This window comes from Natator depressus, chromosome 1 (genome assembly GCF_965152275.1).
Source record: "Natator depressus isolate rNatDep1 chromosome 1, rNatDep2.hap1, whole genome shotgun sequence".
Taxonomy (NCBI): Eukaryota; Metazoa; Chordata; order Testudines; family Cheloniidae; genus Natator; species Natator depressus.
In genome coordinates, this window is record NC_134234.1 from 156229948 (window position 1) to 156249589 (window position 19642).

A 19642-nucleotide genomic window follows, 5' to 3' on the forward strand; every position below is an offset into this window, starting at 1 on the left:
CCCTACCATTAAAATAATACGTGATAAAAGCGGGAGGCAGAGGGAGCGCCATGGTATATGAAATAAAAGGACATTTCTTTCTCTGACTTTTTAAAGGAAATAATTATATTAAAAAGGAAAATCCATCCCTCTACTTTGAGGTTTTACTACCAGAAAATAAATCTAGCTATACCACATTCAGTCTTCTTAGCATACGCACAACATGCTTCAAGTGGCATGCAAACAGATTCATCACTGAATTTGGTCTGCTGGTTAGATCAGGGTACAAAGGAAACACCAGGCACTCCTAAATAGAACAGGTAAAGGATATGCCTACACTGCGAGTGAAGGTGTCATTGTAGCATGGGTAGGCATATCCATGATACCTGCGGTAGCTAGATTAAAGCTAACAATAGTCGTGTAGATGTGGTGGCATAGGATTCAGCACAGGCTAGCTATCCAAGTAATAGCCTCTGGGGAACCTGGGTATGTACTGGGTCAGCTAGCCCACCCTGAAGTGCATGCCACTGTGTTTTCACTACTATTGTTACCTGTGCTACAATTACACCTTCCCTTGCAGTATAGTACATTGAAAGGTAAAAAGCAAAAGGCACATTACTGCCAAAAGGAGAGTTACAAGAGAGGAGGAAAACACTGGCAAAACTAACAGCTACAACATGAGATGGGAACCCCCTTTGGTAAAGCAAGAAAACCAGGAGGGAGATAAACCCAAAGTTAAGAAGCAGCCCTCATGGAGGAGCCCGGGGAAGCCAGGCTGAAATGCTAGTGAAATTAAAGGAGCCTCAGTAACATGGCTGGAGGTTTGGTGCTGTTGAGGGGTAAGAGACAGAAATAGGTTCAGAGTGGAGGAGCTGTCTGTGTGGATGGCAGTAGTATTTCTGAAGGGTACTGGTTAGAGATAATAGCCACCCTGCCAATAGATCCAGGGCAAAATGCCAGCAGTACAGGAAATAGCTAATCTGGGCACTTCTAGACACATACGTAGGGAGCCCTGTTGAGCAGGGAAGAATTAGAATTGCAACAAAACCTTGGAGACTGATAATAAAATGAGTAAGAGGCTATTTTAACAGAATAGGCTATTGCTATTTAGGATGGCGGGTACCAATCCTTCCCACCTCTTACTCTGCCCCCACACCGCTGCTGTCCTCACCGACTGCATTTTATGGTGGGGCCAACTGGAAGAAAAGTGCAACCAAGTCCAGCACTAATAGACTCGAGTCCACGTCACCCAGACCACCCCCGCAACTGCCACTAACTGCCATCCTTCTTGGTAGTCTCAACAGAGAGGCTGAGGAACGTACCCAGAGACAGAATGACCCTCTCACTCCCAAGGACAGTTCCTCCAAGCCAGGCTTAAGGTGTGTAACACTGGCAGCCCCAGCTGAGCGCCCCCCAGGGCCAAAGGTCACTCTACATCACCCTGCCTCTGTTTTTCCCCTCTTCAGGGTCCTTTAAGAACACACTCAGTTCAAATAATCCCCTCCTGAGGGCCAATTTATTGTGTACTTAGGGTGCAGACTGGCTCACTAGGCCCCAACCCCAGTTCAGCGTCTCTCTCCTGATAATTCAAAAAACCACAAACTCATAGGGTTTTCAACCCAGTTTCAGCTGGGTACAGCCCTACCTCCCTGAGGGACTATATTTAATCTTCCCAGCACTGCCTTCTCCACTTTTCTTCCAGTTGGCCCCTTCCGACTCGGCCTTTGCATCGTCTCCCCCTCCCAGGCCAGGCCTCCCTGCCTGGAGAGCTTTACTCACTCTCTCCTGCTTCTTGAGCTTTCCCCCCTGCTGACTCAAGGCCTTGCAGTTTCCTGGGCTTCAACCCTTCACTGCAACATCCTGCTCTTTTTGTACTGGCAAAGCTAACTTAACTGGGGCCTGATCCTGCTCTTAAAATCAGTGGGACTTTTCCCCATTTACTTTAATGGGATCAAGGTCTGGACCTTACATCCCGAAAAGAAAATTGTAAAGTTCTTTTTATTTTCCAGACTCTCTCTTCTTTGACAGATAGGAACACAAGAATTGTCATAAGACTCTATCAGGAGGAAGAATATTTTGCCTTGGGCAGTGGCTTATGTCTAATGGTTCACAGATGGAAGGGAAAGACTTCATAAATACCCGGCCAGTAGTATTGTTGGAAGGAACAATTATTTCCTGATTTTCACAGGTGATCAACTTAAGCCTAAAGCAGGGGTGTGACCTAGCTTACATTGTGTGTCCTAGCTTACATTGCTATCAGTCTTACTTTAATTTCGCTACCTAATCTTTTTAAAGATAAACTACTTATGTTAATGATCTTCTGAAGCAGAGAAGTTGATTGTATGCTGCATGAAGATAAAATATTTCATTTTATCCATTTTAATAAAATTTGAAAGGGACAGGAACTGGGACAAGGCCTTGATCAAGGTTCTAATATCCAAAATAGCCTGAAACATATAACAATGATGAATAAGAGGGAGGTCAGTGGATACTTGCTGCATTTTTACTTTGCATGAGCATGTCACTTTCATTTTACGGCTGTTGAACAAGTATTGCTAGGATGTGTCAGCCTGAGGCCTAAACAGCTGCAAGAAAGCTGTGACCCATTGACTGCACATAGGGAAGGTGTAAAGTAGCAACAGTGGGAAGTTATTGTATACTTTACACATTCTCTCTCGATAAGAATTCCCCTGTATTTTCATGCTGCGTAGAGCATTCTTCACTTTCTGTCCTGAACTCTTCCTGAGCATGGTTAAACTGTTGCCAATTTGCATCCCAGAGATGGCTGTTTTTCAGGGATACCTAAAGTGTTTTGCTGTCTTTGGATGAAAAGCTCTAGAATGGTCAATCACGAATTTATCATTGTCAGTATTAATCTCCCAAACAATGTTTCAGTAATGCAGACTGGTGAGAGGAGACAGACAGCTGGAATATGTCCAATGGTTTTCCAGTGTAAAGGGACCTGTGTGTTTGTTGAATAAATGCCAAAAGGAACAACAAAGACAAACAATTGATGGATTAGCCAAAAAATAAGAAAAGGAGGGTGGCACCTCCAAAGGAAGTCCCTCTGAATTACAAGACTGTTAAAGGAGATAAATAGATCTTCCAAGGTAGTTTGGTATTCTGTGCCCTAATTAAATGTGATATTAAAGCTGACTTAATAAAGGGAGGGGGAAATAGGCTGTAAAATTAGGGGATATGAAACAGGATAATAATAAAAATCAGTACTATATCAGACATGTGTGGATCTGAGAAAGGACAACAACAGAATTAATTTGCACTGATATAGTGCCTTGCAGTCCAAAGATCTCTAAGTGCTTCAACAACATTCATTAGCCCCTCAAAACTTGTCTATGAGTTAAGTCTGCTTGATTATCCCCATGTAACTGATGGGGAAATTGAGGCACAGAGAGCCAGGAATAAACTCCCAAACTTTTGATTCCTGGGCTCATGCTCTAACCACTGCACCATGCTTCCTTTTTTTTCTAATGTAATCAATAGGTCTCAGTTCATTTAGGTATATGGGGATACATATATGGTACAGAACCATCATTGGCCAATCATATTCCTCATTTTATGAAGCCCATTTACAAATAATGACCATTTTAAATCAACTTACTTCACCAAGAAACAGCTGTATAAAGTTACGATACTGTTCACTACTTGCATTGCTCAAGCCTCCAGTGTATTTCATATTTGTTATTCTTACTGATCCATTCAGTTTTTGAACAGCTGCAAAATCAGAAAACAGTTATTTAGAAGAATGTGATCCACAGACCATTGGTGTTCTGCAGAAAGCTGTCTGGCACATGGCATAGGTATTCCTCCTAGTTTCTACCTGCTGAATCGGGTCAAACTAACGTAAATAGTGTCCCAGTATTACTTTCCCACAGAAGCAACTCCTGTAATTGCTACAGAGATGTCCCATGCCTATGAATGGGAAGGGAGGAGATCCACAAGACATGATTTATTTCAATGGTACCACTCCAGTGCCAGCCTCAAGCGTTGACTTCATACCACTGTTAAATTTGCAGTCATTGTCAGCCCATTGTTTTCTACCTGACCACACATCCAACAGCTGCCACTAAAACATCCTTAGTATGTCCACCAAACCCTGTCCTGGCCATGCGCTCTCTTATAAATAGAAGTCCATTTCCCCCATTGACTTCAGTGGCATTAAGAGCTGACCCTTTAAGAAGCAATCATAAGAGTTGTTTCTAAATGAAATTACCAGTCTTTACTTTCTGGCGTGCTGGTTTACTTTCCTTCCCACAAACTTCTGTCACAATTTCAACGGTGTACAAGATCCCAGGTTCTAGCCCTGACACTGTCAGACTCGTGCTCTCAGTTTGAGCCTCCCATATTAGCTGTTTTTCCTGAAGCAGTAGAAATCGGAAAGCAGGATTCAGTGCAGAATCTGTGGACCAGGCTACATGAAAGCTGATGCTAGTCACATTGGAGAAAATAATCCTTTGAGCTGGGACAGGTACTGGGAAGAAAAGAAATCATCATCAATCAAACCTCTGGGATAAGCGGGGAAAGTACCACATTTCTCTTAGAACTAGCGATTGAAGCAGGCTTTCTCGACCCTACAATGATTCTGATGCAGAAGGAATGCCTTTAAAATTAAATGGTAGATTATTGGAATTTAAGCATTTTTACTCAGTGTGTCTGCTGCAGTTTGTCTTTGCAGCCTTGGAACGGATTCTAGAAAGTATCTGACTTGAATGACCATTACTTAGGTAATTTTCAATATTAAAATATCTGCATGTAAATTTTAACAAATAAAACAAGTCTAATATTAGCTAAAGCCTGTACTGATAGCAGGCTAAGCAAGATTAGATAAGGAGAGTATTTGGATGGGTAAACTCCAGGGCAGAGATGTTGCACCAGGGAGATGCTATGGGACCCTTGACACACAGAGCAGGGGGGGTGGGTTCCTCAAAAACCCTGTACTTCCTGCCTCAAGCCAGCAGATGCTGTTATGATGTTTCCTCTTCTCAGTCACGGTAGCTAGCAGCAGTCCCTTGGCTGTCCCCTTTCTCAGCTTTCATTATCTTCAGAGGAGGCAGCAAGGACAGGAGAAGCAGCCATCCAGCCAACATCCTGTGTGCTGTGCTAGGCAGCTTCACAAAGCACTAGAAGGGACTCAGGAGAGGGGGTTGGTGGCAGAGCTGGCTTTACCATGAGGCGAACTGAGGCGGCCTGCTCAGGTGCTAGACTGGGGGGGGGGGTGCCACTAGGACCCAGAGTGTAGAAAATTGTGTCTGCTGCTGGGGCATATGTATTCTCTCTGCTCTAGATGCACAGAGATGGTGGAGTGCTGTGCTGGAGGAAGGAGGGCACAAGAGATATAACAGGCAGGCAGGAGAAAAGGTGAGAGGAAATAACAGAAAGCAGCAAGAGCTGCAGGGAGAGAGAGGAGGAGGAGTCTCTTATGTACCTCTCTTGCACCCCCAGGAGCCTGGACTGATTAACACGAGCTTCTCAGGGAGCTTCCTGTTTCCTGCTGCTTCCCTGAACCCACTTGAGGAGAACAGGCAGTCAACTGAAGTAGTAGGAGCCAGTTAGGCCCTTAAGATGCTGATATCTTCCCTCACTCAGTCCCTGCTACCAGCCTGCTTATTTGTCCCCTTCACTTGAGTGTTGAGAGCCACTATAGCTGGCACAGAACATCAGTCATGAATGAAAGAAGAAAACGCCCCTCTGGGGCAGCATTCAGAAAAAGAAAGAAAGCAAAAGAAGCTTTTCTATCTAAGCAGGAAGGAGCTCTCCTGAGATACATAGACACAAATGTTCATGGTGAGCCTTCTGGCCCCAGTGAGGATGTGAGTGGTAAGGAGATGCCTGATCTTCCAGTTAGTCAGAGTGCAGGTGACCTGGCAGCTACTGCAGCATCCATAACTCCATCTCAAATGGATGTAACCGTGCACAATCCTGAAGAAAAGTGTAGATCAGAGAAGAGTGTGATGGAGGCACAAGAAACAGCTGCTGCTGAGTTTAGTTCCTTAAGTCTAGATGATCCAGGACTGTGGACCCACTTGAGCAGTAGCCTGAGTGACTTCCTTGTACTGCATGGGACACAGCAAGTGAAAAACTTCATGTTCCCCAAAGACAATGAAAATAGAAGTTTCCATCCAACACATTACTGGCGTGAAATCCCCAATGGTGACAAAGCAGAGAGGCCATGGCTTATGTCAGGGGTCCCCAACGTGGTGCCCGCGGGCACAATGGCGCCCACCGGGGCAGTTGTGTGCGCCCGCAGGACACCGCACCGCCAAAATGCCACTGCCGAGTGCGGCCACTGGAGAACCGCCCGCTGAAATGCTACCGAGAAGTGCATTTCTGCGGCGATGCTTCTTTTCACTGCCACTTTTCGGCGGCATTTTGGCGGCAGGGTCTCTGGCAACCACCCAAGCCTTCTGGGAATAGAAATGTGCTATTCCCACAGAAAGGTTGGGGACCACTGGCTTACGTACCCAAAAACCCAGAATGCTGCATACTGTTTTTGTTGCAAACTCTTCCAGTCTAATGTTCCAGCCACGTTGGTTTCTACAGGAACAAAGGACTGGAAAAATCTGGCTAGAAATCTGGCATGCCATGAGAAGGCAGCAAATCACCAGAGAGCATTCCATAGGTGGAATGAGCTTGAGATGAGACTAAGGTTAAAGGCCACCATAGATGATCAGCATCAAGAGAAGGCTGCATCAGAGTCTCTTTACTGGCAAAATGTTCTGAAAAGGCTCGTTGCCATTGTGAGAATGCTTGCTACCAAAAACCTAGCACTGCGTGGCACTTCAAATCAGCTGCATGTGCCAAACAATGGAAACTTCTTTAAAATTGTGGAGCTGATGGCTCAGTTTGATGCTGTACTTCAGGAGCATCTAAGAAGAGTCACCACCCAAGAAATGTACACACACCACTACCTTGGAAAAACAATTCAAAATGAGATCATACAGTTACTGGCAACAAAAGTCAAACAGAAGATTGTGGCTTATCTGAAGTCAGCAAGATATTACTCAGTTATTCTGGACTGCACACCTGACATCAGCCATACGGAACAAATTACATTAATGGTGCAGTTTGTAACAACAACAGAACCTAGTGAAAATGTCCCTGCAATGGTGACTGTCAGAGAGCATTTTCTAGAATTTATTGACATTGATGATACTACAGGAGCTGGTATGACAAATGTGCTTCTTATAAAGCTGAATGATACGGGAATTGCGATAGCTGACATGAGAGGTCAGGGCTACGATAATGGTGCCAACATGAGAGGAAAGAAGAGAGGCATGCAGACACGGATCTGAGAGTTAAACCCTCGAGCTTTTTTTGTCCCATGCAGTTCTCATTCATTGAACTTGGTGGTCAGTGATCCAGCATCAGCTTCTAGTGAGGCTGCTGAATTTTTTAATGTAATTCAAAGCATCTGTGTATTTTTCTCTGCATCAACTCATCGATGACAAATTTTGAAGCAACATCTGTGAACATCCTCTCTAACACTGAAACCACTGAGTGCCACACGATGGGAAAGTCAAGTGGAGGCGATAAAGCCTATCAAACACCAAATTGGGAAGATAGATGATGCCATAGTTGCCATTATGGAGGATAATGCTATGACAGGAACTGTTTGTGGGAGAACAGTGGCAGAGGGAAATGGAATCACCAGAATCATACATAGCTTCAAATTTCTGTGTGGCTTAGTGTTGTGACATGACATACTGTTTGAAATAAATGCTGTAAGCAAGAGACTCCAAGGTGTTGACCTTGATATATCTGGAGCAATGGAACAACCGGACAAAGCAAAGTCAGACCTACAGTCTTACCGGTCAGATGAAGGATTTCAAAACGTTCTGAAGAGTGCACAGAAGTTGGCAGAGGAACTTCACACGGAAGCTATTTTCCCACCCATTCAAGAATTCAAGAGTCACCGAAGAAGACGACATTTTGATTACGAGGCACGGGATAATCCCATAAGAGACCCCAAACAACAATTCACAGTTGAATTCTTTAACCAGGTGCTAGATTGTGCAATACAGTCAGCTGAACATTTCATGCAGCTCAAGGAACACAGCAGTATATTTGGGATGTTGTAGGATATTCCAAAACTCCTCACTATACCTGAAGAAGACCTACACCAGCAATGCAGAGCGCTAGAGACAGTACTGACACATGATGACATGCGTGATATTGATGCGAGTGATTTAGGTGATGAACTGAAAGCCCTTTCAAGATACATTTCAGCAGGATCAACTCCAAAGGCTGTTCTGGAATATATGTGCACAAATAAGATGACCACCCTCTTTCCAAATGCTTTTGTTGCTCTGCGCATACTTTTAACATTTCCTGTAACAGTTGCCAGTGGAGAATGCAGCTTCTCCAAGCTGACGTTAATAAAAACACATCTACGCTCCACAATGACACAGGAGAGGCTGGTCGGCCTTGCAGCCATCTTAATAGAGCATGAGCTGACCCAGACTGTGGACCTTCAGCAGGAAGCAGTTCAAATCTTTGCAACCAAGAAGGAACGGAAAGCACCACTTTGATTATTCAAACAGATAAAAATGTCAGTGTTTACTATGCAGAGAAGAAAAGTTACACTTGCTGTTCAGGCGTTTGAAAGTTAAGTGTTACTTAAAATTTCTGAACAAGGCATTTAAAGTTGTTAGTTCTCCTTTATTGGGGTAGGTAGCAGAGCAGTACCGTGAGAGGAGTAGAACAGGAAGAAGGCAGAATTGAGACCTTTCAAAGTTTTGGCCCAAGCGAGGGAGCATGGGGGCGTCATTTGAGCTCCCCGCCTCAGGTGCCAAAATGTTGTGGGCTGGCCCTGGCTAGTGGTGGTAAGTGGCAGAAGGGATGAGGGGATTCAAGAGAGCAGAGAGAGGCGAGGGTGGGACCCCAGGAACAAGTGGGAGAGAGTTTCCAAGAGATAAAATGAGGCCCAAGGAGGTAGGTGGAAAGGTGGAAAATTCATAAGAACCATTGTAGTACATCTCCCCAGATCCAAACAGATCATGCCTCCTCATTGGCCTAAATCACTCTTCATTAGAAGTCTTCATGAAGTTGCTCTCAGATCTCCACACACTTCCGCTCTTTGCTGGGGTTTTCAGGAGTCCGGCTGACCCTTGCCTGACTGGCAACTTTTAGGGAAGTACAAGATCAGACCATCTCTCGCCACCCACCAAGTTATACAGACCCCTCAACCTGTGGGTAGCCTACCTTCTCCTGTGCCAGGGAAACACTCCCTCAGCTGGCAAAGGGACTTTAATAGTCTTTGTAGGCTGCAGCCTACAAGTGTCATAGCAAGAGAGAGGATCCCTCCCCAGATCATTGAGGCCTAAGAGGTTTATCATAATGTTAAATGGAGCAACATTTAAGGTGTTACATGAATCACCTCACTGTTTTTGAGGACAACTTCTAAAGTGTTACAAATCGATGAAACTACAGTACTATCAAAACATTGGAAGGTTCGGTTATTTTGGCAATGCTCTGACATGCTTATTTAGAAAATTGCACCTAAGAATAAAGCCAAGCCTACAAGAAAATATATAGTTCAAAAAGACAAACTAAATTTTGGTCAGTCCCATCCCATACCCAAATACATACACAACTACGCATTTTTCAGAACCCTGACTTCTTTCTTCTTGTGAACAATTACCAAGCATCCAGGATAGTGCTGTGATGCATACTTACTACAGTCTGTCGTCGGGAAAGTAGTTGCACTGAAAGCTGGTGGTGAGAAGTCAGGGGAAACAGGTGGCACTGAGAATGATTCTTTAGGAGATGTCTCAGACCAAGAGTTGCTAACTTTTCTGATCTCTTCATGTACATCAAGGGTGGAATTTATAGTATAAATTGTAGGGTTTTCTGTAGTAGGCAGGGATGTACTGGAGCCATCCTGGGAACTTGCTTCAGGAACCTGGAGAGGTATGTGGGTCTCTCCGATAGATTTATTTCTCACAACAGCAGAAGTTGTATTTGAAACCATATATAATATGGGCAAGGGTGAAGTGTGCCGCTCTTGACTGGTTGCATCCATGGATGCATTGGTAACAGTAGTCAGTGGCTGTGGTGCACCAGTTAAAGTCTCTTCCATAGAGTTTTCAAGTGATGCACTTACATCTTTCCATTGTTCTGTCACCACGACTAGTGTTTTGATGGTTGTTGGACCCTCCATACCAATTGTCCTATTATTTCTTTCAAATCTAAGTGATGATATCATGCCTTGTCTCTGAGTTACTGGAGGACTGCTGATGGAAGAATGACTGCTTGACGCTTGTGTGCCACTTGATGGTAGCAGAGTAGGTGTATTTAATGTGGTACTCCTCTTGGAGCTGAGAGTAGTCATTGTTCTTATTTCAGTGATTGCTGGTGAAGCATGCAGTCCAGTACTTGTTTCAGGTGGTATTTCTGTCCCGCCTGATTCATATAGGGGCATCGTTTCAGTAACTGGGTTCACAATTTCACCTGTAACAACATTGTTATGACACTGAAATGGACATTCAAACCAAAGGAATAAAACATTAGAACATTCCCTAATTTATTTTAAAATCTATCAGATCATTTTAGTGTCATGTAAGTAAGACGTGTGTATTTCGTTAACACATTTTACCCAATAAGCTACTCAAAACAGGATCTGGTAGTGTGGTTTACTGCTCTGCCTTGCTACACAATAGAAGCAGATTCAATTCCTGGTCTCCCTTTCTTCTGGTCAGCAGGACATGGATCACCACTGAGAAGAGCACTTAGCTCCTGGGATGCACAGGAACTCATTACTCAAAAGCCACCCTTCTGGCTGATTAAGGAGTGATACTGAGAGGTTCCAAAGGGAGACCTACCCAGTTCTCCCTTCCTGGAAGGATAGTGGTCACAATGCAGGCCCTTGAGCATAGGAGACGGTACACTGTATGCTCCTAGGGCAAGGACCTTGCCTTATAGACATGTGTAAAGTACTGTGCACACATTCTGCACTATATAAACGATAGATGACAATAAAGTGGAGGTGGCAAAATGACGTGTTCCAACTTTTCCTGAAAAAAGAAAATAAATGCTCACCTTCACAGTTTCTCCCAGGTCGAGATGGATTGGTATCCATGGTTGTCTTGCATCTGCACATGTATGAGCCCATTAAATTGATACACTCTGCATACATACAGCAGTCATTCTCTGAACGAGATGCACATTCGTCCCAGTCTGTAATGCCAAAACCAAAGTGTCAGTAAAACAATCTCTTTTCTGGCTGAATTGAGTTATAATTAGAAATAGTCACAAAATACTCTTGCACTTATTTAAATAGTTCTCAGTCCTCACAGTTTATCTGAGATCCCAGATTTGAGTGACTCAGAACATTGTCTGATCTTGATATCCTTGCAGATCAAAATTTTTTTAAATGGGTGTCCTAGTCAGGAAAAGATTTTTGTAAAGGGGATTATTTAGATTTTTGTCATAGATTTAAAACAAGACATACTGTAAGCTTGAACCAGAGAAAGTTGGTTGGGCATTAGAAAATACAATGTGTATTTACACCAGAGAAACAAGTTACTCTGGAGCATACACTCCACTGAATTCAGTTTACCACATCTCATGAGATTTCATGTACCAATGAAGTTACAACCCACGGATGCCTCTGGACCAGCAAGTCCACTGGAAATTTACTAAGGTTTAAACAGAATTTGGATCCAAATTTTTCTTATTTGGAAGAAGTGATGCCCACAGGGAACAGTCTTGAACTTTTGGAGGAGGCAGTTCTAAGGGTGAAAACTCCCATTCTTTAAAAAAAAATGCGTTCTTTGTAAAAGCAGTAGCATAAAATCTAGTGTCATAGCTGATACCCTTTTAGGCAGTCTCAGGAGAGAGACCATGGTTTGGGTATGTAAGAAAATGCTTTAAGGGCGCCCTGCTATGGTAAAGTGGAAAACGCTTCCACCACCACTGCCAGTGCTATGTATGTGGCTAAATACAAGACTTAATTCTCCAGGGCACTCTCTCTGGCATCTTTCATGAACACTTAGACCCCAATCCATCAAACCCATAAACATGTGATTAACTTTACATATGTAAGTAGTCCCATTAAGTTCAATGTGATTACTCATACATGTTAAATTACTCTCATGGCTAAATCTTTACAGGATCAGAGCACTAGTTCGCTTGGAAAAAAGACTATACTGAAAATGTAATCCCAGCTACAAATCACTCTGACCAAAGGACTGGAAAATTGAGTTGTTCAACGTAACATCTTAGGCTATGTCCACACTGGCAACTGAATGACAAAACTTTTGCCTTTCAGAGGTGTTCAAAAAACACCCCCACCCCACCCCCAGCCCGAAAGATAAAAGTTTTGCCAACGACAAGCGCCCATGTGAACAGCTCTTTGTCGGCCGCTCATTTGGGATGGAAGATTTTTGTCGGCAGGAGAGCCGACAAACAGCGGCTACACTGAGCACCTTTTAGCAACACGCCTGTAGCAACACAGCCAAGGCGCTAAAAGCTATGTAGTGTAGACATAGCCTTAGGCTCCTGTTCTGAAAATGTACCGATATTCATTACTTTGATTTTTTTTTCTATAACGAAGGAAACTTCTATTCTAGGAATAGAAGAGGAAAAGTGCATGTGCGCGCATGCATTTGTCTTTGTGCCTGAGCACATGCTTCATTTAGTACTGCCCACCTAAGTAACATTTTGTTTCTCTCTCTTTCAGACTCATGAGCTAATTGCCATATTTTATTTATCCAAAGTCCACATCCATTTTTAAGTTGAAACCAACCCCACTGATAGGGTGCCACGATTTATCACACCATGAGGAATGCAAGAACTTCAGTAATGTTTTACCAAGGCATGGGCCCACTTGACATTTGGTAGAGTTTTATGCTGTTAGAAGGATGTTTCAGCTCTAATTATAAAATAATTTACACATTTCATTACTCGTGAAGATTTTCACTGAGGTTTTCCTGCCATTTTGCTGAGTGTGGCCCCTGTACACCAGTTCCCTTACCCCTCAAGACTGAGAGCCTTATAAGTGATGGTCACATAACCACCATCCTATACCAGAAACCTACTGACCACTATACTTACCTACATGCCTCCAGCTTCCATCCAGGACACACCACACGATCCATTGTCTACAGCCAAGCTCTACGATACAACTGCATTTGCTCCAATCCCTCAGACAGAGACAAACATCTACAAGATCTCTGTCAAGCGTTCTTGAAACTACAATACCCACCTGCTGAAGTGAAGAAACAGATTGACAGAGCCAGAAGAATACCCAGAAGTCACCTACTCCAGGACAGGCCCAACAAAGAAAGTAACAGAACGCCACTAGCCGTCACCTTCAGCCCCCAACTAAAACCTCTCCAACGCATCATCAAGGATCTACAACCTATCCTGAAGGATGACCCAACATTCTCACAAATCTTGGGAGACAGGCCAGTCCTTGCCTACAGATAGCCCCCCAACCTGAAGCAAATACTCACCAGCAACCATACACCACACAACAAAAACACTAACCCAGGAACCTATCCTTGCAACAAAGCCCATTGCCAACTCTGTCCACGTATCTATTCAAGGGACACCATCATAGGACCTAATCACATCAGCCACACTATCAGAGGCTCGTTCACCTGCACATCTACCAATGTGATATATGCCATCATGTGCCAGCAATGCCCTGCCAAACCGGACAATCTCTACGCAAAAGAATAAATGGACACAAATCAGACGTCAAGAATTATAACGTTCAAAAACCAGTCGGAGAACACGTCAACCTCCCTGGTCACTCAATTTCAGACCTAAAAGTCACAATTCTCCAACAAAAAAACTTCAAAAACAGACTCCAATGAGAAACTGCAGAACTGGAATTAATTTGCAAACTGGACACCATTAAATTAGGCTAGAATAAAGACTGGGAGTGGATGGGTCATTACACAAAGTAAAAACTATTTCCCCATGCTAATTTTTCCCCTACTGTTATTCACACCTTCTTGTCAACTGTTGGAAATGGGCCATCCTGATTATCACTACAAAAGTTTTTTTTCTCCTGATGATAATAGCCCACCTTAATTGATTAGTCTCATTACAGTTGGTATGGCAACACCCATTTTTTCATGTTCTCTGTGTATATATATCTTCCTACTGTATTTTCCACTGCATGCGTCCGATGAAGTGGGTTTTAGCCCATGAAAGCTTATGCCCAAATAAATTTGTTAGTCTCTAAGGTCCCACAAGTACTCCTCGTTCTTTTTGCTGATACAGACTAACACGGCTACCACTCTGAAACCTTATTCCATGAGGTAACAGTTACAGCAGCTAAATTCTTTGTCCTGTGCTGATTGGCTGTTTGTGCCACCCTCGCCCACCCCATCCCCAGTCTTTTCAGATCAGCATCATTCCACCTGCTCTCCATACTTCCCTCCTCCCTTTCCTCCCGTGCCATTATCCCTCACTTCAATGTCCCTTCTTCCTTCCTTAGGGCTTGTCTACACTTGAAATAGCAATGCAGTGTAGACACTCACAGCAACAACAGGAGGGGTTCTCCGATCGGCGCAGTTATTCCATCTCCCTGAGAGGCAATAGCTAGGTTGATGGAAGAATTCTTCTGCTGACCTTGTGCTGTCTACCCCAGGGGTTAGGTCACTTTAACTATGTTGTTCAGGGGTCTGGCTTTTTAACATCCTGGGAGACGTAGCTGGGTTGACTTAATTTTTTGAGTGTAGACTTGGCCTTAGTCTTTTCATCCAGCTAATCCTCATCCCACTCAAACAATTATAAAAATAATTCTTTCCAGGCCACCACTTTGTTCACTTGCTGGTACGTTATATTTGCATATGTAAGGTACATACATATTGTATTCTTTATCTATCTTGTCTATTTAGATTGTCAGCTCTTCGGGGCAGGGCCTGTCTACTACTCCGATTGTACAGTGCCTAGGACAATGAGAACCCATTCTCGGTTAGTCTATTAGGCACTACCACAGTAGACATAATAGATAATGATAATATATATCCCAAAGAAAGATGTTTATTGCCCCAGTACTTTCAGCTATATTAGCTCTCCTGGTTTTTTCAGCTGTGCTGTTTTAGGGATGGATTCTCTGGTCTGCCAAGTTCACTTTGTGTCAAATCAAGCCCTTATCCTTAGCTAATGTAAAACATGTAGATTCATTCATAGAAATGGAGCTATACTGATTATACCAGCTGAAGATATGGCCATGCTATCCAGGAATCGTTAGGAGATGCAGTTTTGATACAGCTGGAAAGCCTGATATACAAATCTTTCCCTGTGTTTTCAGCTTTATTTTGTGCGTTTCATTTTCAGAAATTATTGATAAACGAATGTTTGTTCAGAGTTAAGAAACATATAAGCCATTTTCTAGCTATACAGGAGAGTGGAGCAGTTGTCTGTGCCATTCCGGGGAACTGCTGCTGGGTAAGAATGTTACTTGAACTCTACTGGATTTTTGAATTAAAACATTTTAGAACTTTTGCCCTCCCCCACACCTTCATGCTCAAAATTCCTGTATAATGTATGTGCAGCAAGGGGCGAACACTCCAATGATGTATTTTGGCACATATCATTATCACTTTGCAAGATTGTATATGATGGAAGTTTGATCAATATATGCTTCAGCTACAGTTTAAAGAACAGGCGTACTTGTGGCACCTTAGAGATGAACACATTTATTAAGAGCATAATAAATGTGTTCATCTCTAAGGTGCCACAAGTCCTCCTGTTCTTTTTGCGGATACAGACTAACACAGATGCTACTCTGAAACCAGCTACAGTTTGTCTCTTCATTAATTCCATCCACCCAGATCTGGAAGTTGGAAGGGGGCTTTTCTTGACCGTGCTAAATAAGCTTTCATAGGACACGTTATTCAGAGAGCCAACCACCGATTTTGCTGCCTTTGGCAGCTGTCTGAACTGTGGTTGGCTCTGTTCGTTTTGAAACCTGATGCCAGAACCATCTGATTAGAAAAAATAGTGGGTACTGTAGATCTAAAGAGGACCTACTGCAACATAAATTCCATGCACAGTTCCTTAGTTCATTTCACTGGGATGACATCAGGTAATGCCTCTGGCTGGACTTTTATCACAGAAATGTTGGATTGCATTTTTTAAAATCTGGACCAAACACAACAGCAGCAGCCTTGAATATACAGTATTCCAGAGGGGATGTGTCTTTCACACACCGAGTAAATCCACACACTGTCCTCAGCTACCCACTAGATGGCAACCTCCTAGTATCCCACAAAGCAGAGGAGGAAGGGAGAGAGGGAGTGGGGAAACTGGCTAATCCAGGCTCCATTCATTCCCACATCGGGACCCTGACAGCATAAATGGAGGGAAGGATGCCCATAGAGGCCCACCATCCTTTCTCCCTAGCCACTTGGGCCAAGGGGCAAAGAGTTACAAGAAGCCCATTCTAGTTCTAAGCCTGCGAAGGGAGGTCTGATTTCTCTATTTTCCTTACAATACTACTGCTGTCACCTTAACACTGTACCTTATTTCTATGTAAAGTACTTTTGACAAAGAATCTAAATGCTATTGCAGGTTACAAAAATACTACTTTTTTCAAAAAGATCCACCTTCTACTGAGGTGCTCTGCTGATCAACCAAAAACACTGAGCTTCTATACAGAGACGAAAGCATAGGAGCGAATGTGGACACGTCTGTTGGAAACTCGGGATCCTGTACGATGATTCTAAGCCTCACAATGATACTTCCAGCTTTCAGGGACTCAATTTGCACCTTCAGCTTCCCAGTTTTGTATAATATAGAAATATTTGGTGGAAATGAATTTTCAATCTGAAAAAAGTGAGAGAAATGTTGATAATACAATAAGAACACAATTAAAGCAGCACATTACAAATTTTTAACATGTATGCTGTCTCTATCTTCATATGCTATATATACCACTTACAGAAAAACATCATCCAGTCTGTGATATCAATCAGCAAAAACTGAGCAATTCAGCAGAGTCTAATACACTCACAACACAGTGGAAGGCCATAACATGAATTAAGAACAGAGAATCAATACATTTTGAATATCTGGAGTGTCCAGGAAGAGATTTTCAAAGCTATAATATCTACCTCTCTCTGTGTAAGTGCCCTGGCTGTCAAGCACTAATGGGTTTCTGAAGACTAATTCTCATTTACTTTAGCACCCCTTTTTGCACCACTCTGACACCGTAAAGGAGTTTTAATTTGGGAGTGAATGTAATTTATACCCACCTTAAGGCCTATTTGCTCTGCCAGAGCAGTGCAAAGGGCCACGTGTAAATGAGAATGAAGTTCTAAAAGATTTGATATGTGGTAATAAGAGTGGAGATGGGTAATTAGCATTTCAGATTCTGGGCCAACTCCTCAGCTCCAATGAGGTAGGAAATAGCTTCAATCCTGGTCTAGGTGGCCAGCTAGGGATTCCCCTGGCATAGGGTAATGCCAGGGTGCCTTTGGGCCAGCATAGCCAGAATCCATAACCAACCTCCTTTGTTCCCCCAAGAGTAAGGACCAGGTCACAGGCATGCTGGGGAGAAGGAGAGATTGGAGCATTCTGTGATAAACTACTGGACTGATCCCAGTTAGAGCAGCTCTGAGACGGTCTAAAATACATCTGAGGTCAAATCAGCCCCCAGCAGGTGCTGGGATCAGGGAGTGCAGAGGTAGCATAAATCCAGCTTCCTATTCTTTCCCTGAGTTCTGTACTGAGCCCTCTGGACCCAAGGATAGGAGCTGTTCTCTGCTATGAAACTGAACTACAGTAAAAGAAATGTAAAGCTCCTAAGTGATTTAGAAGCCTAACTCATTTCCAGAAGTCACTCAGGTGCTTAGGAGCCTAAGTCTCATTGATTCATTGACTTTTAGTGAGATTAAGGCACCTAAGTGACTTTTGAAAATGGAACATGGGCACTTCCGAAAAATGTCTTGTCAAATGGACAATGATGCTACAGATCAAACTGAGCCCTGGCTCAAATGAGCAGAATTCCACTGACTTCATTAGCCTTGAACTCACTTGCACGAGGCCTGAATGTGTCCCAGTGACTTCATGTCCTAAACTTTTGATGCCAATATGGTACAATTTTAGAGCTCTCATCTGCTGCTTTGTCCCTAGTTCACCTGTTCAATTCCATGTGACCTGACTGAAACCCTCATAGGCTGCAGTTTATCTGAAACACACAATCCCAACCCAAGTGCAGTGGAATCCAATTACAAAGAAATCTGAGACTAGGACAAGACAAAACTGACTTTTTAAAAAATGAATAACTTATATAAATCAGTTTTATTTGGATGAATTGACTGAAAGACAACACAACAAATATATTATGCTTTCCCAGCAATGAGCTAAGTGGATGCGTATTCTGAGCCAATGGAGTTACCGGAGGGATGAATCTAGTGCACTAATGTTGTTGGATCATATTAAAGAAGTTCTGTATTAAAATCACAAATGAGTTTGATTCCCCATAGTTTAAATTCCAGGGTATTACTAATTAAGAGGTCTCTTGGTTTTTGGTACTGTTTCTCTCCCTCTGTATGTGAAACTTGCAAGCTGCTAATTGCGTTAGTACATTCTAAGACAGAGTCTGTTCTCAAAGCAATTCACAGAGAGAGACTCAAAGCAATACTCTAACAACAGACACAGCACCCAGAGACTCCCCGCCCTTTTGTTGTATTAACAACTGTGATTAAAATAGAGATAGAGTATGGATGTGGATGGATGCTTGGTGTGGATAAGAACTGAATGATCAGGGAGGTGCCAGCCTAAGAATCCAGTGTCCATCGGCTGAAGAAGGCGTCAAGTGGAAATAACCAGAGGACCCCGGAGGGCAGACTGGAATCCACCCAACAGCCTCAAGAATGGGAGAACCAAAGAACAAGATAACATCTAGCAGCACGGAGCCGTCAGGAATGTGCTATCTGCTGATTGATTCAGCAACAGCATGATGAAGCAATTCCCATAGACTGGCATAGGAAGAAATTCCTATAAAAATAGACTCTAAAAAAGTGAGAACTTTGGGGTCTGATTCTGCAAACCAACTTCCAGGAGCATCAGATGAGCATCTGACAAGGCCCTGCTCCCTCCTCATGTCCAGGCCACCTGGCCAGTGGCTTGGCATGAGCAACTCTAAGGCTGGTAACTATGATAACAACTTTGCAGAACCTGTGTGTGTGTGTGTGTGTGTGTATGAATGAATGACTGTGTGAATAAATATGAGATTGAATGGAATGTTATAGCTGTAATTAACTGCTTACTATGATTCTTTCTGTATTCACAATAAATGTGGTATTTTGCCTTTTTCCCTTTAATAAGATCCTGCTGGTTTTTAATTTATTGGTACAACATTTTGGTGGAGAATTGCGAAAGGGGGAATATTGGTAAAAAACCTCAGTTATTGTAAATATTGGTGTGCACACCGCCAGCTCTAGTGAGCTAGGCATTTCTATTAGGTTAACCAGACCTGCTGGCCTCCGAGAAGGTAGCAGGGGACCTGCTGGCCTCCGAGAAGGTAGCAGGAAAAACAGATTAAACCAGACCTGCTGGCCTCCGAGAAGGTAGCAGGGGACCTGCTGGCCTCCGAGAAGGTAGCAGGAAAAACAGATTAAACCAGACCTGCTGGCCTCCGAGAAGGTAGCAGGGGACCTGCTGGCCTCCGAGAAGGTAGCAG

General features: G+C 43.3%; 1 protein-coding gene across 1 annotated transcript in view; it reads right to left on the bottom strand.

Moving 5' to 3' along the window:
• The window catches only part of UMODL1 (uromodulin like 1), a 62559-nt gene that overhangs the window by 19585 nt on the left and 23332 nt on the right, over positions 1-19642 (bottom strand). The window contains exons 8-12 of the mRNA XM_074969523.1: positions 16563-16782; positions 11035-11172; positions 9673-10446; positions 4211-4468; positions 3599-3711 (exon numbers count right to left, since the gene is read on the bottom strand). Coding sequence (XP_074825624.1) covers positions 3599-3711; positions 4211-4468; positions 9673-10446; positions 11035-11172; positions 16563-16782 — 1503 coding nt within the window. The remainder of the gene's footprint in view (positions 1-3598; positions 3712-4210; positions 4469-9672; positions 10447-11034; positions 11173-16562; positions 16783-19642) is intronic.